This window comes from Hydra vulgaris, chromosome 04, assembly GCF_038396675.1.
Source record: "Hydra vulgaris chromosome 04, alternate assembly HydraT2T_AEP".
NCBI classification, from domain to species: domain Eukaryota; kingdom Metazoa; phylum Cnidaria; class Hydrozoa; order Anthoathecata; family Hydridae; genus Hydra; species Hydra vulgaris.
Window position 1 is genome coordinate 26,717,501 of NC_088923.1, and position 26,737 is coordinate 26,744,237.

The 26,737-nt window shown below is 27.0% G+C and overlaps 1 protein-coding gene across 2 annotated transcripts in view; it reads left to right on the top strand.

Moving 5' to 3' along the window:
- LOC101240048 (adenylate cyclase type 2) overlaps positions 1-24,150 on the top strand; it is a 105,531-nt gene extending 81,381 nt beyond the window's left edge. For both annotated transcript variants that reach the window (XM_065795921.1, XM_065795922.1), the window contains 13 exons: positions 1-3; positions 2,534-2,621; positions 2,717-2,833; positions 3,437-3,478; positions 4,077-4,237; positions 15,808-15,889; positions 16,016-16,057; positions 16,164-16,283; positions 16,382-16,528; positions 20,750-20,836; positions 21,065-21,182; positions 21,430-21,554; positions 23,849-24,150. The exon at positions 1-3 is cut by the window's left edge and continues 95 nt beyond it. In XM_065795921.1, the coding sequence (XP_065651993.1) occupies positions 1-3; positions 2,534-2,621; positions 2,717-2,833; positions 3,437-3,478; positions 4,077-4,237; positions 15,808-15,889; positions 16,016-16,057; positions 16,164-16,283; positions 16,382-16,528; positions 20,750-20,836; positions 21,065-21,182; positions 21,430-21,554; positions 23,849-23,983 (1,267 nt within the window). In that variant the 3' untranslated portion in view covers positions 23,984-24,150. The remainder of the gene's footprint in view (positions 4-2,533; positions 2,622-2,716; positions 2,834-3,436; positions 3,479-4,076; positions 4,238-15,807; positions 15,890-16,015; positions 16,058-16,163; positions 16,284-16,381; positions 16,529-20,749; positions 20,837-21,064; positions 21,183-21,429; positions 21,555-23,848) is intronic.
- Positions 24,151-26,737: the final 2,587 nt, after the last annotated feature.

Genomic DNA, 26,737 nt, shown 5'->3' on the forward strand with positions numbered 1-26,737 from the left:
ACTGTAAGTATGAAGTATGAAGTTTTTTGAAAATTTTGAAAATATTTTCAAGAGATTTTGTAAATCAGGTTATAAAAAATATAATTTTAGAGCTATAAATATTTAAAATTATTATTAAAAAAGGTTATGAAAATTTTATCTATGGTTTAATAATTTTTATAATAATTCAATGACTCAAACAAACAAAAAAATTTCAAACAAACTGTTAAATGAGAAACACTATTAATACTTCTCCATTATATTAATTTTAGTTTTACTAAATATTATCAAAATATTGTATAAATATAAATAAATATATCAAAATATAAATATTATCAAAATATTGTAAATGAAATAAAAAGTGTAGTTTTTTCAATACCAAACTTTACATTGTAATACTAAATCTAAAATATATATTTAATTTAGTTTAAAAGAATCAAAATCAATTAGTGAAGTTAGTAAACATTCAATTTAATATTTTTTTAGTCAGTAGTTTCCCAAATCCACCAATGTTATATATACCTTTAATGATTTGAAAGAGAAAACATTATGCGCCATTATGCGCATGAAATTTTCAACCCATTTTCCTACAATTGTTTCAATTGACTCAAACAAATGTTTGATTTAAGTGTTACATTAAAAATACAGTGAATTCAAAAAGAATTCAAAAAGATTCCTTTTTTTGTTGAGATCAACTTATTTGAACATTTATAATGAGTATTAAAGGCCATTTAAATAATATGTGAAATTCTTCGTCTTTTTTTTTAAACTCTATCTCCCCCATGTGACATTTTATGGCATTTTTAAGAATCTCTCTCTCCTCCTGTCTAGTATGTATCAAGACAATTTTTTTTATTTGTAGACATGATTGTTTTTGAAATGTTCATTATTATCAAGTTTCAATTAATGAGCGAATGATAAGTTGATATGGTTGTTAAGTTATGGTCAGATCTCTTTACTCAGTAATTAAGCTCTGAGAAGTTTCAAATTAATGAACAAGTAAGATTTAAACCTAATATTAGTTCAAGTGATCAAGGTTTACACTTTTGTTGTATTTTTTAATAATGCTTTCAAATATTAAGTTCTCCCTTCACACAATTTCAAAAAATGGATAAAAAAAAATTTCTACACTTAATCATGATTTTATATTGTTAAAATTCAGTTTAAGAGAAAAACTACAAAAGTTGTAATTGTTTATACTAATAGTATTTTTAATTGAATTTTTTAACACGGTGCTAAACAAATATTACCAGGACTGATGCCACTAGTGCTCCCTTGGCCCCCACTTTTTTTTATAAAGGATTATTTTTATTAAGAATTAATTTTTTTTTTTTTTTTTTTTAAAGAAATTTCTAAACATAGACTTTTCTAGACAGAATTTTCCATACATAGACAGGATTTTTTTATAAATTGATGATTGTGCCCCTTCACTTTGAATGCCATTCTAATTGGTAGTCTGTGTCGTCGACCCTGATTACCAATTAGAATGGCTAATATATATGTTTGCATTTAGCTAAGATATACTTTTTTACGGTTAAAAATAATTAAAATGAATTATTGTTAAATTAATTTTTTAATTTTTGCTGTAAAAAGCTTTTTTACAGCAAAAATTAAAATATTAGTTGCTATTACAGTTAGTTAGCAAAAATTAAAAAATTAGTTGTTTTGAAAAAATAAGTTGCACCTAGTCTAGCATTATATATTAAATTTTTCTTTGTCTTTATGTTTAAATATTCTATTTTTTCTTTGCTTTTTTGTTTATTTAATTGAACATCATTTGACTATTGTAGTTTATTTTAGCCATTGTTTAAACTGTTTTAAATTCTTAACATTTGTTTTATATGTAAAAGTTACAGGACATAATCAAGACAAAAATAGGGCAAAAGTGTGTTAGTTTGTTTTAAAAAAATATATTTTACTAAAATAAAAATGATATGCACATGTCTTTTCAAAAATAAATTTACTATAAAATTTTTGAACTGTTTTGCAGTATTGAACTGTTTTGAACTGTTTTACAGAACTAATGCAGGGAGTGCATAAAAATATTTTTAAAAAACTTTTATGAGAAATAACTTGAATAGACAAAAAAAAGTGTTCAGGTTATCTCTAATTGTTATAATATTTTTGTATGATTTTTTAATTCTCATTTACTCATTTAAGAGTGGACACAAAAAGTTAAATTTATTTCTGTGTGCTACCTAATTTGAACTCTTTAATATTCACAAGTCACTACTGCATTAATGAGGCAATAAAATTGAAAACTTTAAATTATATTTTTAATCTCCTCAACAGTTTTTTTTTTGTAACTTTGAAACCAAGGCAATGTGCAATGTAACCAAGGCAATGTAAGATATATAAATAACTCATTACTAGTGGACATTTTTTAATTCTCGAGTTTTTCCACAAGAGAGAGATATCTTGTTTTCTTACAACACTTATGTGTTTTTATATTTAAAATTGAGACTCAAGATTAAATAGATGTACTTTAGAAATTTTTTTTATATATCTATCAATATTTTTTTAATAGTTATAAATATTAATTATTGTTTTTCAGGTACTTGGCAAATTTTATTACTTTTGGAATGAATTTATTATTTTTATGTGTTTTGGCATTCTTTATGATTGATTCTCATAGGAAGAAGGTTTTTTCAAATTTTGAAATAAAGTTCTATTTATATTATATTACAGCTTGAATTCTCATATTTATTTTTTTTTCAAAAAAATATTTTCATTTTAGAAATCCTTATCACTTGTGCTGAAGTCATTAAAGTTATCAATTCCATATGCAAGAATAGTGGACGCTATTTCATTTTTATGCATCATTTGTGTGCTAATATCAGAGGTTTTTGATGATGTAAGCAAGAACAAAGTTTTTTTTTCCTAAAAAAAAATTTTCTAAAATCATGATATGAAAAATCATGCCTCTACAATATATTCAATGTAAGTCTCTGCAGTATGTTCAATTAAAGTCTTTCTAATGTATCCAGTTTCATAATGGTGTCTTCAGTATATCCAGTCATGCAGTGTTATCAGTATATTTCGTTTTGTAGTGTTGACTGTAGAATATTCAGTTGTGTAGTGATGTCTACAGTACAGTCTACAGTCTACATGGTGTTTGTAGTATTTTTAATTTGTAATTTGTGTATTTTTGTTATAATGTATGAAAAATGAAAGAAGAATTTAACTTTAAATCTTATAAAGGTATTTTTATATGTTGAGTAAAACTTATATGTTGAGTAAAACTTTGATGTTAAAGACAGAAACATGTTTGTTGTAAAGGAACAGAAACATTCATATTTATTAAATACAATAAAAAGTTCTTAAATATTTGTTTTTTATGTTTATAGTTATTTTTCATTTGTTTTATTTGAAATAAATATTTATGAGAATTATTTTTAAAGTTATTAAATTATATTTTTGTTGTATTAATTTATTTTATTTTTAATTCGTTTTACAGATGTTGCTCAAGTTAGATCCCCAATCATTTAAATATCCTGTGGTAAACATTTTTGTTATCCTGTGGTAAATATTTTCAGGGTTCATGGCACTCAGGGAAAACCTGGAAAACCAGGGAAAAGTTTTTAAATTCTAAAAAATCAGGGAGTACCTGGAAAATTCAGGGAACTTTTTTTAGAAAATCTTTAAAATCAGGGAAAACTCAGGGAATATTTTTTAGTTTTATATAAGATTATATGATAGATAAAAATTGTTATTTTTAAAAATAGATTTTTTATATTTTTTTTCCTTATTAAACTACTTTTTATTACATAAAAACCTTCCTTTAACAGATTGCTATCAATTAATTAAGAAGAAGTATTTAACTCCTTAAAAAATTCTGAAAAAAATATTAGGAGAACATGGATTCAGTTGCGAAAGTATTATATCCTTTAACATTAACAAGGAAAATTATATAATTTTTACTACCCAAACTCAGGGAAAAAGTACTTGAAATCAGGTAAAAATCAGGGAATATTCAGGGAAAACTCAGGGAAAATGGATTTCTAAAACTGCCATGAACCCTGATATTGCTTTTTATATGTTATTAATATTAAGATATGAAATCTAAAATTCAGAGTTGAAAAAAATTAATCTTTCAGTACTTCACATTTACTGGTGTTTTGGTTGTTTTCACTGTTCCAACTCTTATTCAACTTTCTTTTATGGTTAAAGTTGCTTTGGTATTGATCACATGTATTGCATATGTGGTATTGAATTTGACCTTAGTAGGAAAATATCTTGATTTAAATACAAAAAATCGGTATCTCGTTTAATTTTTTTTAATCTCGTTTTGTCATTTAAATAATTCAACTTTATATGATTTTTTAGGTAAAGTTAGTTTTTAGTTATTTTATATTAGGTTAATAAATTAAATACTAAAAATAATAGTAAAATATAATATTAACTTCATTCAATGAAATCCTTTTAAATTTGCACTGACCAAAAAACAGAGTGATAATTATAACAATTATATTCACTAATTTTAATGTTTAGTTTTTAAATGAATAATTTTTAAATTAAAATTATAATCCAAAAACAAAAAAATACAGTTTGTGGGTTTAATGTAAAAATGAACTCTTGTCCTCCTCATTTGTGGCATTTGGATTAAAAGTTTTTTTTAAAAAAAGGAAGTTAAAAAAATTTTAGTTTATTTTTTTAAGTTTTAAATAAAATCACTTAACAGTTAGTTATTTTAATCTGATGAAAGATTTGAATATTATCAAATCAGTGGAAGATCCTTTCAAAAAATGTTACAAAAACTAAAAAGAGAAGGTGTTGTAGATAAATTATTGTGTCAGTGTCTGCTTTGCAGGCTTAAATGAGATACAAGAAGCCATAGAAAATTGAACCTATCAAAATTTACAAATAAAAATTAAACTAAACAAAATAGTTATGTAGACCTTGATAAATTGCTCTGCTTGCAATATTGTCAAAAGATAAAAATTCAGACATCTATGTATTTATTTTGGTTATACAGAGTTAAAGAAAAAAAAAGAAAAAACTAGATCAGCTTGATGGAAATTTTGTCTATTACCTATGGAATTGCAACTACAAGCAACTTCATTTGCTATTTAAAAACACATCCAGGAAAATATCCATTATATCAAAAGTTTATTCAGACAAGACCTGCCACTGCTACACCTGACCAATCTAAGATTTCAGACTTTCGAGTAGGTTAGGTTATTTACTTATACTAATTTTTTTTTTTATTAGATATATAAAATATATAAATATACCAGCAGGTCCGCTTGCTCTACACGGTAATTCTTTACCTCTAGTATACTAGTAGTCTAGTATGACATCCTATAACAGTTCTTATAGTTCTTATTAGCTTGTACAACAATACATCCCAGTGTTTTACTACATCTGACCTCCTAACCCTAAGCTTTTAAATAAAGCTTTGAGCTTAGCTTATGAAGCTTAGCATTAAAGATCATGGGTTATTACTTTATACAATAAAAAATGAGAATGACATTGCATTTATTATTTGTAGTTGCTTTGGGCGAGAGTTCTACTACAACATATAGCTGCACCCACCCCAAGCAAAAAAGAATTTTGGCAGCCGTTGTGAAGCATCTTGTAGTTTGTGCATCACTACCCATGTCTATTGTAGAAAGGGAATATTTTAGGCAATACAATAGTGTTCTTGATCCTCAGTGCTCAACCATTAGCTGTTCTGCCGTAAAAAATCTATTTAGAGAAAATGTACACAGATGCAAAGAAAAACTTAACTGAAATTTATTTCATGCTGCAAGCATTTCCCTAACACTTGATATTTAGTCAGATAGAAAATTGAGGGGTTACCTTGGTGTAAAGCACGTTACATGCATATCTAATACTGTCACACACGACTGTTGGCATGCAATAGGTTTTTAGGTACTTTTAAATAAAGCTTTGAGCTTAGCTTATGAAGCTTAGCATTAAAAATCATAGGTTAATACTTTATACAATAAAAAATGAGAATGACATTGTATTTATTATTTGTAGTTGCTTTGGGAGAGAGTTCTACTACAACATATAGCTGCACCCGTCCAAGCAACAAAGAATTTTGGCAGCCGTTGTGAAGCATCTTGTAGTTTGTGCATCACTACCCATGTCTATTGTAGAAAGGGAATATTTTAGGCAATACAATAGTGTTCTTGATCCTCAGTGCTTAACCATTAGTCTGTCTGTCACATTATACACAACTTTGTCAAGTCTTGTGTTCTGCTAAGTTATCCCCAGTATGAGCACCTAAAAACCTATTGCATGCCAATAGTCGTGTGTGACAGTATTAGATATGCACGTTACATGCATATCTAATACTGTCACACACAGCTGTTGGCATGCAATAGGTTTTTAGGTGCTCATACTGGGGATAACTTAGCAGAACACAAGACTTGACAAAGTTGTGTATATTGTGACAGACAATGCCTCAAACATGCGCAAATCATTCACTACATATTTTCCAGAATAACTCAAGGTGGTGGTGATACACTTGCAGAGGAACTTCATGATGACGTAGAAATTCAAGACCTGTGTGAAGACATCACGGCATTGGATGTAATTATTCAAAATATCAATCAGCTTAACCCCAAGACAAGAGGTTACCAGACTAAGTTGTTTTGCTCACACCCTACAATTAGCTGTTATTGATGGTCTCAAAGAGACAAAAATTTACTTTGCTCAAGCTAAAGCATCCAAAATATGCACTTTGCTTCATACTAGTACAACATATTAAGAGGCTTTTCATAAAATGTTTGGCTCCAAGCAGGGTATTCCTCGAGTAATCGCAACAATTTGCAGTTCCATATTCCGTCATATAAAAAGCATTTGAAAAACCTACTTGATGAATTAAGTTACCACAATCTAATACTAAATGAAAGAGAATATGTGCAACTTAGAGAAGTTGTTGATTTATTGCAACTATTTCTCAAAGCTGCTGGTATGACTCAAGGTTAAAAAAATGTTACAGTTTAATCAGTAGTTCCTTCTATTGTTGGGCTGTATAGTTACTTAGAACAATTTAATGCAACTTATCTGTCCGGTATTAAACAGGCACTGCAAAATAGTCTTTAAAAAAGATCTGTTCATCAAGGTTTGTGTTTTGGAGTTATTGTGTTGAGAGAGGGTTGTAACTACAATTAAATAGCCTCCTTGTCTGTAGTGGCCTTCTCGGCCTTGGGGAGGTAAATTTAAAGAAGAAAAAAATTTTATAAATGTTGACCTTATCCCATCAATAGATGATTTTGTCATGTCAGTCCAGGCCATGCAGACAACTTAAAGACAAATATTCTTTCCAAAGTTTGTCAGTTCTGCAACAAGCAGTTTAACCATACCTAAGTTGCCATGGATGGAAAAGTCTTACCAGAAAACCTTCCCCTATGAAGTCAAGGGTAAATTCATCTTTGTACTTGCATTGTAGAACTACACCTGTCAGTCAGACTTGAACTACATTACAATTACCTGTTAAAAGTTTTGATACTCAGTTTTATTGCTATGAGGAACTGATCAATTTAGTGTTTGCATCTAATTTCGACACCCTTGACATAGACTGTCTTCAATTTTGGAAAATGCATGGGCAAAAGTTACCAATTCTCAAAAGTGCTGCCATGTATGCTTTTGTGGTACCTGCAAGCCGTGCTCTTGTTGAAAGGATATTCAGTTAGGGTGGCCTGATTATGAGCCCTAAGCAAGCAAGTTTAAATTCTGATACTGTCAGTTAGTATTTTTAAAATGTAGCAGAGATAAATTACTATAATAATTTTTATGAAAATCAGTATTAGTAATTTTTGTTAAAAATTAATGAAAGAATGACAGGTTTAATTAAATATGCTTAACAGCTTAAGAAGTGTAATTGCACTGTATTGTATATGATGACTCCTTAACTACTACAGCGGAGAAAATAGAATTAGCCTCACCATGTGCTGATCCAATATTTTGTAAATCTGTAAACAAGTTTGTGCGGTACAACTTTTGTATCCACACACATATAATTACTGTTACAAACAACAACTTTTTAGATTATAATATAGCATAATTAAATTGCGGAACATTTGATAAAACCATAAAATGTATAATACTTGATATTTGCGGTAACAAATAGAATTAGCCTCATCAATAATTATTTTCAGTTTACTTGTATATTTTGATCTGGTGATACGCATTTGTGAGTTAGTTTTTTATTATTATTTGTAAGTTAAACAAAGACTGTGAAATCAGTGCTCATAAAGTTTTTAACATTTGGTTTTTGATACCTTTATTTGAAATGGGACGTGGTAAGCGTTTAACGAATGAAGAATTAGCAGTAATCAAAGCATACAAAGATACAGGCTTATCTAATCGGGAAATTGCAAAGAAAATTAAAAGATCTCCAAAAGTGGTTAACAATTACTTCAAGATTGGCGTTAATTATGGAGCCTATAAGGGAAGTGGTGGCAAACGTAAAATTGATAATCGTACTAAACGAGTTATTGTACGTCGTGCTGCTGCTCAGCACATGACTGCATCTCAAATTCGTGCTGATTTACAATTACCTGTATCTGTTCAACGTGTGAGACAAATCTTACATGAAGATCCAAACACAGTTTGGAAAAAGCGTAAACCAAAACCAAAACTTACTGCTCGTCATAAAAAAGTTAGATTACAATTTGCGAAAGAACACATGTCTTGGCAAGAAGAGTGGCATCAAGTTCTCTTCAGTGATGAAAAAAAGTTCAATCTAGATGGTCCTGATGGCTATCAATATTACTGGCACGATCTTCGAAAAGAGAAAGAAACTCGGATGAGTCGTAACTTTGGGGGTGGAAATGTTATGGTTTGGGGGGCTTTTTCCTTTGCTGGAAAACTTCCACTGGCATGGATTTCAACAAAAATGAATTCACAGGACTACATTGACTTATTAGAAATAAGTTTACTTGAACATGGTGAGGAATTGATGGGTGAAACTTTCACTTTCCAACAAGATAATGCTACTATCCATAATTATAAGCTTACAAAAGCTTGGTTTAGAGAAAAAAATATTCACGTAATGGAATGGCCCGCACGTAGTCCAGACCTTAACCCAATTGAAAATCTATGGGGAATACTTTCTAGAAAGGTTTATGAAAATGGTAAGCAATTTGAATGCACTTTGGAGCTGAAAACTCGTATCAGAGAAGCTTGGAATGAAATATCTATAGAAACTATCCAAAATCTTGTGACTAGTATGTCAAACCGCATATTTGAAGTCATTAAAAATTCAGGAAGCTATACTAAATACTAAATGAGCAAAAAAACAAAATATTTTCTTTATTTTTTGTATATAACGCTAATGAGGCTAATTCTATTTTCTCCACAAATTGAATATTTTTAATTTTTTTTTCCATTTGGAATTAATTAAGCATACCAATTTATAAACTTTTTAGTTGTAGTAGAAGTAACAAGAAATAAAGTAGATTTCATAATTGTTTACCTGCAATTTTTGTTAAATTAGAACAAAAAATAAAGGTGAGGCTAATTCTATTTTCTCCACTGTATATTACAGAAGATTTATTTTACTTTTAAAATTTTACAGCTTAAAAGTATTACTTTATTATAATAAAGTATAAACTTATAATTATTATTATGCCCATGCTGTATTTTATAATTGCAACTTGACTGCTTGAAGGTAGCTCCCAGAGCCATGGCTAGGCTCCCCCATGCTCCCCAACGTGGGAGGCATTTTTAAGAACTTCATGGTCCTTATGACATTTTTTGGAAGTGGCTTCCGAACTCCTAGCCACTGCACTGACAGGAATCTTTGATCATAATATGACTGGACTTGACATTTCACTGAATGACTTCAGACTTGACTCGGGACTTGACCTTAGTGATTTGAGACTTGACTTAAGACTTGCTCAAAAGTGACTTAAAAATAACTCTAGATCTTGTACAAATCAAAGGTTTAAAGATTTAACTAAAAAAAAGTAAAACACTAAATCTTGCAACAATTAAATTTCATTTTGAATATAATGAAGTAAGTTTAAATAAAAAATTTTCTGTAAACTTGGTCTTTTTTTAATGCTGGTTTATTTGTATTTGAAACAAACACCACTTTCTACTAGTACAGCATTCGACATTAAAAAGTAACAGATCTTCCAAATTCTAATAGGTTGTATCCATGACCAAGATAAAGAAGATTTTGAGTCATCAAAGATTATGAATGACAAAGCCTTTTTACTTAAGATTATCACAACCATGCTATTAAATTTCAGCATAGTTATAATATATTTTAAAATATTTAAATTAACTGAAGTTAATATGGCAGCAGATCTTAATTTAATTAACAGTGTTGTGCCTGTCAGTAAGTTTTTTTATTAGAATTAAATTTAAATATAAGTTAAATTTAAGCAATGTTTTGGGATATTTTTTTGTTATTAGGAGCAGAAAGTTTGTCTACTGTTATTGTAAAGAACATTTTAAGAACAAGTCTTAATAATTGGTACCTAATATATATTGAAGGTGGTTAGCAGTGCAAAAACAAGCAGATTTACAAATATGTTGTTGGTTGATGCTTTAAGAAAATCTAGAAACTCTCAGAAAGTTAATTAACATATAATTGCGAAGGGCCAAAGTCACTTTGCAATCATCAAAGTATAAAGCAATAATAACTTGCTAATTTTTATGTCACCCAGAATTAACCCAGGTTATAATTGTAACCCAGGTTAAAAATGTAACTCATGTTACAGATGTAATCCAGGTTACAGATGTAACCCAGATTACAGATGTAACCCAGATTACAGATGTAACCCAGGTTACAGATGTAACCCAGGTCACAGATGTAACCCAGGTCACAGATGTAACCCAGGTCACAGATGTAACCCAGGTTACAGATGTAACCCAGGTCACAGATGTAACCCAGGTTACAGATGTAACCCAGGTTACAGATGTAACCCAGGTTACAGATGTAACCCAGGTTACAGATGTAACCCAGGTTACAGATGTAACCCAGGTTACAGATGTAACCCAGGTTACAGATGTAACCCAGGTTACAGATGTAACCCAGGTTACAGATGTAACCCAGGTTACAGATGTAACCCAGGTTACAGATGTAACCCAGGTTACAGATGTAACCCAGGTTACAGATGTAACCCAGGTTACAGATGTAACCCAGGTTACAGATGTAACCCAGGTTACAGATGTAACCCAGGTTACAGATGTAACCCAGGTTACAGATGTAACCCAGGTTACAGATGTAACCCAGGTTACAGATGTAACCCAGGTTACAGATGTAACCCAGGTCACAGATGTAACACTGGTTACAGATGTCCTAATGACTAAAGAGTTTACTAATTATTACTTGTTAAGTAAAATTGTCACAAGATATGAATATAATAGGGAGGTTATAATGGACCTAACTGTCACAAAGTTTAGTTTTTTATGCCTAAACTTAGAGATATATGTCTTTTGCATACCATTATATACCCTGCATTATGTGTGTGTGTGTGTATATATATGTATATATATATATATATATATATATATATATATATATATATATATATATATATATATATATATATATATATATATTTATATGTATATGTATATATATGTATATATATATATATGTATGTATATATGTATATATATGTATATATATATATGTGTGTGTATATATATATATATATATATATATATATATATATATATATATATATATATATATATATATTTAAATATATATATATATATATATATATATATATATATATATATATATATATATATATATATACACACACACACACAGTATGCAAAAAAAAAATCGTACACTTAAAAAAAAAATCATAATTTTAGAGGTTGCATCAAAAAAATTAGTTTTCCGTTAAAATATTAAACTTTTTTTTTTTTAGATATCTTATGTCAAGTATTATTTTAAAAATTTATTTGTGTATTGGTGAATTAATTGCTTTTCAAACCTACTAAATTTTACACTATTGATCTAATGATGCATAAAGTTGACTGCAAAAAATATAGTCGTACAGTAACAAAATAAGTCTTTATTTAGCGTAAAAATCGAGCAAATTGGTCAATCAAACTAGTAAGTAAAATTGAAAATAGTAATTTTTGAATAAACTTTTGTCCTAGAAATAAAATAGAATATAGTGTACCATCATATACATCAAATTCGGTTTTTCCTTGATTTTTCAAATCAACAACAAAGCCTTGTAGTTGATTTGAAATCAAGGAAAATCCTATCGTCAGATTGAAAAAGAAACAGGAATTCCTTTTATGACTGTGTCCTCAATTGTTAAGAAGCATAATATGATTGGAATCATTGCTAGTGTGGCTGGTAGAAAATGCAAGGCCAACAGTGCAATTGATTGAAATATAATCAGTAATGTGAAGCAAAATACCAACTTGCAACCAGCTACTAAAAAATTGAGAATGTGAAACAATTTCATACTCCAGCAGGATAATGATCCAAAACATACTGCTAAGAAAATGAAGGTATACTTTTCACAAATAACATCAATGTTATGGAATGGTCATCTCAAAGCCCAGACTTGAATCCAATAGAAAATTTGTGGTTTAAAGATTGGCAACCAAGCATTTAGAAACAATGACAACCTGAAAGAAGCTATAATGAGCGCATGGGATAATATAACAACAGAGGAGACCCAAGTTTTGGTCAACTCAATACCAAATTGTCTAGTTGAGGCCATCAAGGCCAAAGGAGGCTCCACTCAATACTAATTTCCATAGAATTTGATCAATTTGTCATTATTTTTGAACTGTATGATTATTTTTTTTGCAGTCAATTTTATGCATCATTAGATCAATTGTGTAAAATTCAATAGGTTTGAAAAGCGATTAATTCTCAATATTGAGAATTAATTGCTTTTCTACTTTCTAAATTCTATTTAGACAAACAAATTTCTACTTTCTAAATTCTATTATTTTATATATATATATATATATATATATATATATATATATATATATATATATAGACAAATAAATTCTTAAAACAATACTTGATAAGATATCTAAAACAAATTTTAATATTTTAACAAACAACTCATTTTTTTCATGCAATCTTTAAAATTAAGTTGTTGTTTTTTAAAGTGTACGATTATTTTTTTTTGCATATTGTGTTTGTGTGTATATATATATATATATATATATATATATATATATATATATATATATATATATATATATATATATATATATATATATATATATATATATATATATATATAGACAAATAAATTCTTAAAACAATACTTGATAAGATATCTAAAACAAATTTTAATATTTTAACAAACAACTCATTTTTTTCATGCAATCTTTAAAATTAAGTTGTTGTTTTTTAAAGTGTACGATTATTTTTTTTTGCATATTGTGTTTGTGTGTATATATATATATATATATATATATATATATATATATATATATATATATATATATATATATATATATATATATATATATATATATATATATATATATAGACAAATAAATTCTTAAAACAATACTTGATAAGATATCTAAAACAAATTTTAATATTTTAACAAACAACTCATTTTTTTCATGCGATCTTTAAAATTAAGTTGTTGTTTTTTAAAGTGTACGATTATTTTTTTTTGCATATTGTGTTTGTGTGTATATATATATATATATATATATATATATATATATATATATATATATATATATATATATATATATATATATACATATATATATATATATATATATATATTAGAGTTATGATTTTTTTAACTTTTGTCACAGTTTTAATTGGCCATAGTTTTAAAACCTGAGAAATTGATAGTTAATATTAAAATTTCAGAGTAATATTGAATATAGTTTAAAAATGTCCCCCACCCATGTTGTTTTTATGACTATTATGGAAGTATTTGATTTTTAAATTCGCTATAAAGCATGAAACACACCTAAGTAAAAACTATTTTATGTGCTTGTGTAATATGTTGGTCTGAACTGAAATATTACATAGAAAATACAGAAAATAGTTAATACTAATGCGTTTTATGTTTTACTCATTTCTTTTGTCTTTACCCATTTTAATGTCTTTTTTAATTAATTTTATATTTATACAGTAAATTTTTAAAGAAAAGTATTTTTATTAAAATAATCTTAAAACATAGAACATGACTAATATATAGGTATTAAAACATAGAACATGACTAACATATTGATATTGTCAACAAAGGTTTTGCTATATTTATTTGACATTTTCTAATATGTCAAATAAATATAGCAAAACTGTTGTTGACAAATATTCAAGAGTATGGAAAAAAATTTAGTTTCGTTTGAAAAACGTATAACATCAAGAGTTGGTCTACCCTTACGATTCATTTAATAGAATGCTAAAAAAAAATTTTATTATTGGACGTTACAACTCCCTGGCATCAATTGAAAAAAGCAGAAAAGAAAGAATAAAGTTAATTGCTGTCGAAATAAGTAAAGTTTGTAATGCAATAAAACAACAATAAAACAAGCTTTGACAATAAAAAGAGCTTGTGTTAATATAAAACAACTTAATAAATCTTCAAAAAAATTATACATATGAAGCTGAGCCTAATCATTACATAAACTTGGGATGGCGAGATGACTTCAAATTCCTTTATGAGTTATGTGAAGCTTTTAGTTACTTCAAGAATCATAAAAAATTATCAAAAATTAAGTGGCACAAGCTTTTTCCATTGGACTGTGCTAGATGGAACTCTAGAGCATCATATGTTGTTCTTGCCTATTTTCTTATACCAAGTGCAGCAACTTTTATTGCAAATCAATGGAAAAAACTTTGGTTCAGCAAACAATTATTTGATGATAAATCAATGACTACATGCTTGATGCATTGAATGAAATTAAGTGTACAGCTGCTTTAAAGTGCTTTATGAAACACTGGAGCAAAGAAGATAGTGTAGTTCATATTCCAAGAACAAACATCATGGCTGAATGAGGCGTTAAATTGATGGAAGATCTCCTTTAAAATTCAAAAAAATGGGAATATGCAAATGTGAAATTTATTGGAAAGAATGACCTGTGAAGCGTTAAAACTAACTTGCTGAAAATACTTACTTTTATTGATCCACTTCAATGATATGTAGTTTATAAATACTAAATATAACTTACAATTAGTTTTACTTATTTTTTTGGCTAGACTATAAATGGGTTGGAAATGTGTATATATATATATATGTGTGTATATATATATATATATATATATATATATATATATATATATATATATATATATATATATATATATATATATATATATATATATATATATATATATATATATATATATATATATATATATTTATATATATATTTGTTATAAATAAATAATAATATATAATTAAATAAAAACATTTTCAAGTATTAAACATGAAAAATATTAATGTTATATAAACAGTTGTATACACTGAGTGCAGATTTATATATTTTTATTCCTTGCTGTTTCTTTGTCAAGTTTACATATTAGTTTTCCAGGATTAGAATGTGAAGTGATAAGAGTGTGGTGTGATAAGGATGTGGTATGTTAACAATGTGATGTGTGATATAAATGTGGTAAATGTGATGAAAATGTTTCTGTTTAAGTATAGATGTTGTGGTTTTAATATTCTGGTTTACTTAATGGTAAAAAACTTTTAAATTGTTTCAACTTTTAAATTGTTAAGAAAGTTTTTTGATTTTTATCATATAACTTAATTTTTTATAAAATATCAAGAGTTGAATTAATTTGCATTATTGTTTGCTATAACATTACTTGTGGTGCTATAAATTAGTTTTATACCCTTTGTTCATAAAAAATAGTTAATTTTATAACTGTATTGTTTTCATTTTTGATAGGCATTCTGTGATCAGTGTTAAATGGTCTTTGGTATGCCATTTAATCTTATACTTGTTTGTTATCCTATTTGATCTTCGACAGGTAATTATTAAAATTTATTTTCATATCTTTTTATATAATTATTTAACTTTATTAAGAGGAAGTTTGACATCATTAATACATTTAATATTTTATGATACTTATATATGAAAAAACTTTTTATACTAGTCCGAATTATCTTTAAGAGTTTTAATGTTATGGAAAAAAGAAGTAAGTTTTTTTAAAACAGTTTTTAGTTTTAATAATTTTTTTTTAATATTCAAATTTTAATATTTAAATTAGATTTTAACATTTTATTTTAATTGAAAATTTCTAGGCATATGACAAGCAAGAGCAAGTGGAAAACATAAGATCTAGGAATCAAATACTTATGCAAAACATTTTGCCATCTCATGTTATTCAACATTTCTTAAAGACCAGCAATGCTGATGAAACAGTAAAACTATATAGTTTATAGATATAAAAATTATATTTTTGTATGAAAGGTTTTAAATGTAAAACATTTTGTTTTTATTACTTTAAATTTTGTTTTAGGAATTGTATAGTCGATCTTATAGCAATGTAGGTGTCATTTTTGCATCCATACCAAATTTCTCAAACTTTTACACTGAAGAAAGTTTTAATCAAGGAGGCATTGAATGCATGAGGGTTCTTAATGAAATTATTTCTGATTTTGATGAAGTGAGATATATTTTTTATTTTTGATGAAGTGAGATTTTTTAATAAATATTATCTTTTTATTATTATATTTTATATTTATATATTAGTATACATTTTATATATACACATGATTAGCATACATTTATAGTATTTAAAGTTATGTGTTATTTTATTATATTTGAAAGTGTTCTATGTGTTATGTTAAATTAGTAATTTTAACAATAACATAGGATGTTTAATTTTTTTTTTACTTATTTACCTCCTTAAACTCCATAAGATTTCTATTCAACACACCCTGGTGTAACATGATCTCTTCCAAGATTGTTTACATGTTCATGTAAGGCATCATACTGCTCGCTTCTTAGTGTGTTTTGGTATTTCTGATGAAAGCAAGATGCTGCCTTCAATTTTGACACATGCATCAAAAGCACAGAAGTTTTGTCTTACTGAATGTCTATAATTGTAAAACTGAGATAGTGTAACATGATTTCTAATCAGTGTTGCATGTTCAGGGTTGTGCACCGATTGATTATACAAACCACCATCACCTCTTGGAAAAAAAAGTGGATAAACCATAGAATCTAAGATGGTTGACATATTCAATATAATTTTTAAAGGATGACCTTTTATATATGCTTTTTATAACAGCTTCCCTGGAAACAGGTGGAGTACCATCTTCACCTACGAATACAACTTCATTATGTGAAGTTATAACAATGTTTATTCTGCCCTTCAAGTAAAGACATTTTTACAACTGAGGCTAATCAATCTTCTATAGCTGTTCAATGAGTTTCTTTATCTACTTTAGCCATGTTTTTAAATGCAAAAGCAAATGGGTTCACTTAACAACTACAGTTTGCAAATGAAATGTTTAATCACGTGAGCAAAGAATATTGCCACATTGTTGCATTCTAAAATTTACTGCTGCAAGTGGTTCATATATATACAGTTGACAATATATTGAGGGAACATCTTGATCTGACCTAAGATTACCTAAACAATGAAAAACTTGATCACATTCTAAAAAAGGTACACCCATGATTCCTAGGTTGAACCACATTAGCTGTAAATGAAGCAAAAGAAAGATCCGCATCATAATTTCTAATATATTTTTAAAAATTTGTATTGGAATTATGATCTACATAACTCTCTAAATATAAATCTTGTAAATTTGCTTGTTGCTTATGGAAGTGATGAAAAAGCTAAAGTAAAACATGGCAACAAATAGAATGTAGATTACGGCATATATTATGCTAACTTTTAGGCTTACAATAAGATTGCGTTCGTATTATTTTTTACCTACTTCTACAATTCAACTCATTAGTTTAACAATAATAAATTAATTGGTTAATTTTTATTTATAAATATAAATTAAACCAATTTTATAAAAGTTTTCAAGATCATTTCAAAATTATTATATTTTAATTTAAAATTTATAATATATTATCCATATGTTTTTTTACATTTTTTTATTTTTTTACTACTTCCAACAAAATATTTTTTTCTATTCCTAATTAATTTGTCTTAGAGAAAATATAAATACAGAGAAGTATAAAATTACTGAAGTATACGCAGATTCATGTATATAAACATGTTAACAAATAATAATCTTATTTATTTTTTCATGTCATTTCCAAAATAACAACAATGCAACAAAAAGCTGAATAAATATCTATATAAATAAATAAATACCTATAAACCTGATAAACTAAAAAAATAAACTATATATGTATCAAAGCATATATGTATACAAATACAAACAAAGTCAAGTATAAACAAAATTCAATTCAAATAGCTATTATTGCTTCCTCATAGTGCTTCCAAATAGTAAGTATTGCTTCCTCATAGTAAGTATTTAGTAATAGTAGTAATAGTTTCCTAACTTAATTTTACAAAGCTATGAGGCATTTTTTTTAAGCATTTTTTTGTGAACAAAAGTCTATGCAAATAATTGCTTCCTCATAGTAAGTATTTAGTAATAGTAGTAATAGTGCTTCCAAATAGTAAGTATTTAGTAATAGTAATAGTAATATGTATTAGAGAGTTGTTGCACTTATAATGAGATATTAGAAATTTTTAAATCAAAGGCTCAAAGATCTTGCTAATGAAAGTAAGATAATTGGATAACAGTTAAAGGTGATCTCTAGAGATTTTAAAATTATGAACCTCTAAACTGTTATTTTCTAAATTTAATTAAGTAATTATTAAATAGTTTTGAAGTGAGTTGAGAGAACACTTGTGTAAGGTTTTCTGGAGAACACTTTTGTTAGATTGACAGAAAGTTTTAACCATAATCAATAGAAGTATTTTGGTAAGAAATATTATCCCAGCCACAATCAGTAGAAATATTTTGGTGAGAACTTTAGCAGCTGAAGTATTAGGATATTTAGCAATGGATCATCTGATTACCTGGAATTAACTAGGAGATTGTGATCACTAGGTCAAGAGATGAATTAGATGAAGTTTTAGATCCAGGTGATTAAATAAGAGATGCAGTTTTCGTCAACTTAAAGACCATTACAAAGTAAATCACAGAAAGGTAATTGCCAAAACTGTAATGATAGGGTGAATTTAATGAAGCAGTACAAGATGAAAGCAGTACAAGATGAAAGTTATAAAAGTTTCTCTAAAACAAGTTACAAAGTTGACAATATGTCCAAGAGATTTAGAATGACTTTTTTTTAGCTTTAGTACCAGCAAGATTAGTGTCACTAGATTCAGTGTGGTGACTATCATTAGTCACCGATGATAAGTTACCACTAACAACAATGATGAGTTATAACAATAACAACAATAACAGCAGGTGAATAATAAAATGAATAATTTGATCAAAACTAACATTGAAAAGATTGATAACAAGAGTGATAAAGAACAAAGAAAAAGGTGATTAACTTGGATAGAGTTTGACTATTGGAGTATTTTGTGAATGAGAGGATAATAGTTCAAAATTGAGATCTGAAAATCAGCCAAATTTAAATTACTTTCATAAAAAACAAGTAGGTCTGGTCAATTTTGCAAGAGGTAAGATTTTACAGATGAAAAATCACTTTCAACACAACAAATTTTTGTAGATAATAGATTGAAACAATTTACTGGTAATGATGGTTTTTATGTTTGATGTATTTAAGTATACTTAGGTATAGTCTTAGTATATATTTATAGTATACTTAGTATATATTTTAAATTATTATTACTTAAGTATTAAGGTATTTTAAATTATTTAAGATTTAGTTTTAGTCATAGCTAATTAATTCAAAAAAATAGTTACGTTTAGGGTGCTTGGTTGCACCCTAAACCTAAGCATGAATGCTGATATGCACCCTAAGCATGAATGCTAATATGCTCGGTTGCACCCTAAGCAATAAACCATGCAAAACCTTAATCCTGCTAATCAACTCAAAACTGTAACTAAGAGTTACTTATTTGACCTTGACAATTCACACCAAAACATTTACAACAACACTTTTCATGACTGTTATTACTTCAACAGCTGTTGATGTTATTAGCTGGTAATACTTCATTAACTAGCCTCTCTCTGAGAGCAAAGAAACCTTACAGCTGGTCTCAGAACAGCAGGAAATATTACTTTTAGCTGGTCTCAGAACAGCAGTTTACATTTTCTCATAATGAGTATTTTTATAGAGACCATGGCTCTAACTTTTTTTTAATATTGTTCACCTCATAAAGGCCGAGAGAGGGCCGCTACATTTTAAGAGGCTGCTTTTTGTTGTTGCAACCCTCTCTCAACTCTTTAACTCTGAAACACAAACCTTGAGAACAAGACTGCTGCGCGAAGAAACAAGTTGAGAAACAAGTTTTACTTTTACCTGGCATGAAATAGTTTATACAGAGTTTGGTTTTTCTAGTTATCGCCTAAGCAAGCAAGGCATGTGCCGTGTTATACTGCTTTATAATTTACCAGGCCAAATGATCCTAACTAGACCAGTTCTTTTTACCCATCATCATATATATTTATTCACAAATATACATCACTTTTGTTGTATATTTACCCACTCTGTTAAATGTGCTGAGTTTTTTTTTTGATTTGTTTTGTTTTGTGCCCTTTGTAATATACTGTTGGAACTATTTTGAACTTCATTATCTATTTTTTATAGTGAAAAATAACTTTTTTTAATTTAAAACCTTTTTACTAATTTTTAAGTGCAGATACTTTCTGTATCTAATTATTTATTTTTTGCTATGGATTGTTTTTAAATATAAATACTTATTATGTTATTTCAGGTACTTTCTGAACCTCAATACTTACTAATAGAGAAAATTAAAACAGTTAATAGTACCTACATGGCTGCTTCAGGATTAAATGATGTGGTGAGTTTTATTTTTTAACATGTACGAGAATAAGTATTCAAAAACTTTTCAAAAAAAAGTTTTCTAAAACTGTATCACAAATAATAAGGTGGTTAATGTCCTTCTATTTTTGTAGGAAAGAGCCGAAAAATCTAAATTTTAGTTAGGTTTGGCGCTGCACTTTCCTACATAAAAAGGACTGTGGTCGGACAGCTTATAAATTATTATCTCAATAATATTTTTTATTAGTCTTGCATCGATGATCAGTGGCAACATCTGGTTACTCTTGTTCAATTTGCATTGGCAATAAAAAAGAAGTTAGATTTGTTAAACGAAGAATCTTTCAACAATTTTCAATTAAGAATTGGTGATAGCAATTTTTATGAATTAAATTATTTAACACTATAATATTTGACAATTACAAAAATATTCATTAGTTTTACAAAAATATCCACCAGTTTTTTAAAAATATTCACCAGGTTTACAAAAATATTTATCAACTTCACAAAATTATATATCAACTTCACAAAAATATTCTTATATGACACCATAATAAAAATGGTTTTTTTTTTTTTTAATTTTAATTTTTTTTTGTGTGTATTTTTCTTGAATAGGAATAGCTCATGGACCTGTTGTAGCAGGTGTAATAGGTGCAAAGAAACCTCATTATGATATTTGGGGAAACACTGTGAATATAGCAAGCAGAATGGATTCAACTGGAGAACCAGGAAAAATTCAGGTTTTTAGTTATTACTGTTTTATTATTTATTTATTATTATTGGTAATATTTATTTATTATTATTACTATTTATTTCTTGTTGCATTATAGGGTTTAGTTAATTAAAGAATTGATTTTTTTTTTTAAAAAAAACAGTTTTGTTTTTGCTTCATTGTTTAAAGTTTAAAAATATTTGTAATAAGTCCTATTTAAGATTCTGTCAATCGGATTTAATAAAGTTAAGTTACCTTAAGATGAGTTTATATAAAGTATTATAAACTGTGGCTAAGTTTATTTCCCAAACAAATTATTATAAATTTTTTGATCTGCCACTTTTGTTGCAAACATAATGTTAAACATAAGAAAAGTTTTACCCAAAAGCAAGGTTTTTTACTTATTTTTTGGGTAAAACAATTTTTACAAGAAAAATAAAATCATAATTTTTGTTATGCAATCAATTAATTGTGCGTTCCATTCCTAAATATTATTTGTTTGAAAAAGCAACAATTAAATATGTTTTTAGCTTAGCTTTTTATCATTTTTTTATTTTTCTAAAATCCTATGTAATCTAAAGTACATTTTGGCTTGGGTGCTGCATCTTTCCATCATTCAACTAGGGTGTTGAATCATTTCACCATTTCACTATGGTGTTGAATCATTCTATAATTTTACTATTGCGTTGAATCATTCGATCATTTCACTATGGTGTGGAATCATTCTATCATTTCACAATGGTGTTGAATCATTTGATCATTTCACTATGGTTTTGAATCATTCCATCACTTCACAATGGTGTTGAATCATTTTATCATTTTACTATGGTGTTGAATTATTTAATCATTTCACTATGGTGTTGAATTATTTGATTATTTCACTATGGTGTTGAATCATTCTACTAGTGTGTTGCATTATTCTATCATTCAAAATGATTATTTACTGCACAAGTTTCTTTACAAAATGTTTGCTACAAAGCTAAGGCAGCTGATCCATTGTTAGCAGCACTATCTCTTGGCATTTATTAATAACCACGAATGATATCTTGATTAAAAAATAGTTCCTTGATGCTTTTGGATTAAAATGTTCCTTTGGAGAAAGAAAAAAAACCATTGTATTTGTTTTGCTTTTCTTTCTGGGTTTAGAATGATTTTTTTAAACAGAGTCATTTGTTAAAAAGATCAACATAATTAATATAATGAAGACACCAATCCTGCTCCTTTGAATTACGAATTTTTTAATCAGATTTTCTTAATGATTAAAGAGAATGATCAAAGGGTTGAATGATCAGAGAGTTAAAGACTATCTCTTTCATCCAAAATTTAACATCCATTTTTCAAGTCAAAGTTTTTATTATATGTATATAATTGTAACTATATATTGCGTTGCAATAATTATTGCTGATCAAGTTTTAAACAATAAACCACCAATCAATTTTGAACAACAAACTACCAATCAATTTTAAACAATAAACCAACAATCAACTTTGAACAATAAACAATCAAATTTTAACAATTAAGCGCTATGAAAATAATTTTAAAGAATCTTTTGAAATGTTTTTCTTGAGATTTCTTAAATAATTCAAGGTTCAAAATTAAATTTGAAAATAAAGTAAAAGTAAAATGTTTCTTGAAATTTATGAAATGTATCTGTAACTGTATAAATAAAACTTAGGGTTTGTAACTGTATAAATAAAACTTATCGTTTGTAACTGTATAAATAAATCTTAGGGTTTGTAACTGTATAAATAAAAGCTGGTTTAATAATAAACTTCTTGATGTTGGTGGGTGTGGGGGGGGGGTGGGGGGTGCGGTTATAATTTTAAATTATAACCGCACCCCCCACCCCCATATAAATTATTATAATAATACCAATAATTAAATAAGATTAAAATACATTTAAAAATATCATGTACAATTAGCGTTTTTTTTTTCAGCAGCAACCATGATAACCATAATAACCAAATATCCAGTGTAGGGAATTTTTAAAAGACACGTAGTCTCAGAGCAGGAAGTTTCTAAAAAACACGCGTCTTTTTTCACATATATTTTATTTAAATTAGACTATTTTTTAAATGTAGAAATTTTGAGTAAATTTAAAACACTTGTCAACAAGTCTTTTAAATCGACATAAAAGTGCAATATGAATTAAAACTAAAGTTTTACGGTATGTAAATTATTTTACGGTATGTGAATTAGTTTTACAGTATGTAAATTAGTTTTACGGTATGTGAATTAGTTTTACGGTATGTAAATTAGTTATAAGGTGTGTAAATAATAAACATTTTGATTTTTCATTAAAACGTTTACACTAATCTTTAGATGCTAAAAGAAACTAAAGATATTTTAGAAGTTCGTGGCTTTAATTTTGTTACGCGAGGCTACGTATATGTGAAAGGAAAAGGAAAACTACTTACTTATATGATTGTTACTGATCAGCAGACTTCAGATGGTTAATTGACTTTATGAAATATTTTGTACGGTTGTAATTATTTTATTATTTTATAGGGAAGATATTGTAAACATTGTAGTATTTATATGCTTGTCAAACATATTTTTCGTAATTATTAAAAAGAAACTTGTCAAAAAATTATATTTGTAATAACAAACTTGTTTGTTTAAAATTGATTTAACGTTTTTACTTTTAAACATTTTAAATTTTTAAGATAAATTTTTGAAGAAAAAAGTCAGTTTTCAATAACTTCTTGATGTTAGAGAGGGAGGGGGGGCAGGTGGTTGGTTACTTGATGTTGAAGAGGGGGGTAGGGGGCTGGTTGTTGTTTTCTTGATGTTGGAGGGGGCAGAAGTGATTGTTTGGCATGGTTTTATAAGTGTGGTTAGAAAAAGTTATATATATATATATATATATATATATATATATATATATATATATATATATATATATATATGTATTTTTTTTTTTTTTTAATTTTAAAAATATTTGCGAAAATTTTTTTTTTTTTGCATATTTAATTTGAATTAAAATTTACCGTTTAAAAATTTGTTATTTTGTCAGACCCAATTCAAAATTTATTTGTTCGTAAATTATTTATATTAAAAAATAATTTATGGACAATCTTTTTGCCGTGTCTTTTGCGATGATGTTGGATTGCCTTCCTAGTGAACACAAGACGTGTTTATAGCGTTTAAAATACATATTAATAACAACAACAAGCTATTTATTTTCCTTAAATCATTTTTACAATTTTAGTAATAATAAAATTAATTGTAATAATAACAATATATAATAATAATATAACAAAATTAATACAAAGTATAGTAATAGTAAGTATGTAAAACAATAATCAAAAAATAATAATAAGTATTATAATGGTAGTTATAAACATAAAATTATTTATAATAATAAGTTAATGATTTATTAGGATGGTGTCACTCATAAAGAAATCCGATCAAAGGAGTGACACCAATTTTTAAATATTAGTAACAATAAGCAAAAAGTACTGATTAAATTATTGTAGTAATAACGAAAAGAAAATTAAAAGAATATTTTAATAGTAAGGATAATAATGTCTAAAAGTTAGAATAAAATATTTTTCAGAAATTATTAAAATAATTTTGTTTAAAATGGAGAAAGGGTATTTTAGGATGTAGTCTTTTGTACTCATTCAAAATGCATACAAGGCTTCTGTTCCATTCACAAACGCACTGATAAACAATAGAATGTTTCCCATACTTCTGGGTTTTAAAAGATGGTATATTAGTTTCCCATTGTATATATTTCTAGTAGAGTAGAAAAAAACTAGTCAACTTTTTGTGTTCAAGTTTGTAATGGAAGATGGTAAGTTTTTATTTAAGGAGTCAAAAACGAAAAGAAGATACTTTACTAGAAAAAAAGAAAGTATAAAGAAGCATACTTTACTAGCGCTGGAAATATCAGAATGTTATACTTTTTGAAGAACTCATATGTATTTGGTGTATTTAGTTGGAAGTTTATTAGTCTAATGGAATGAAATAAGCATTTTGATAATTAAAATAAGTATTTTAGATGTCTAGAAATATATGTTGTGCACACTGTGTTTTGGATATATATTTGATTTTCAGATCGTTAGGAAGTCTTTTTAGCTTGTTTAAAAAAATAACAATAAAAAAAGATAACCATAAAAATCCCTAAAATTACTAAAATTAAAATCTCTAATACGCAGATAAGAAAAATACTAAGATAAAAATTTCAATGATAGTCCCTAATGCCTAATAATCCCTAAATATTTTTAATTTAAAACATAGTTTCTTGTTGAATTCAAAGAGTAAAAGTTAAATTCAAAGATTAGAGCCAGCTAAACTAGACGCTCTTTTGAATTAAAATATCTTTAAAATCTGAATGATATTTTATGATGGAGCATAGAGTATTACATATGATGGAGCATACTGTATGACATATTCGCTAGAAAGTTCTAGAAAGAAATTTCTTTACAAGACATGCGGCAATAAAAGTCAAACTTTAAAAAAAAAAATAGAAATAAATTTTAAAAGAAAAAAAGATGAGCTAGTCAACTTTAAATCCAATAGTAAAATACTATTTATATCACATTATTAACCGAGCTTTGAAATGATTAAATTGAAAAAAAAAAATAGAAAAATCACGACACAATCAACAAATAAAAAAAAAATAAAACGACACAATCAACAAATAAAAAAAAAGAAAACGACACAATCAACAAATAAAACTATTAAAATAAAAAATAAAAATTTATAAAAATTTTGATGAAAGCAAAAATATCATAATAAAAAATGAGGGACTCGAAAAGATTGTTATCTTTTCTCCTCATAATTCAAATATCGAAATGTGTCTTAAGGAGTTTTTACTCTCGACATGTATCCGAAGGAGTTGTTACCCTCTTTACTCCAATAATTGTTTAAAAACATATTCTGTTACTGCCAAATGATTCTAAAATAAAGTGACCCCCGTAGGCAATGATTCTTACAATGATCTTATGATTACAGTGAAAATTTAAACACAAAATAGTTAAAATTAGCTTAAAAGGAATAAATAATGATTTATATAAAATCACCAATGGAGCATCTTTAGAAAGAATAAAATCACCAATGGAGCATCTTTAGAAAGAATAAAATCACCAATGGAGCATCTTTAGAAAGAATAAAATCACCAATGGAGCATCTTTAGAAAGAATAAAATCACCAATGGAGCATCTTTAGAAAGAATAAAATCAACAATGGAGCATCTTTAGGAAG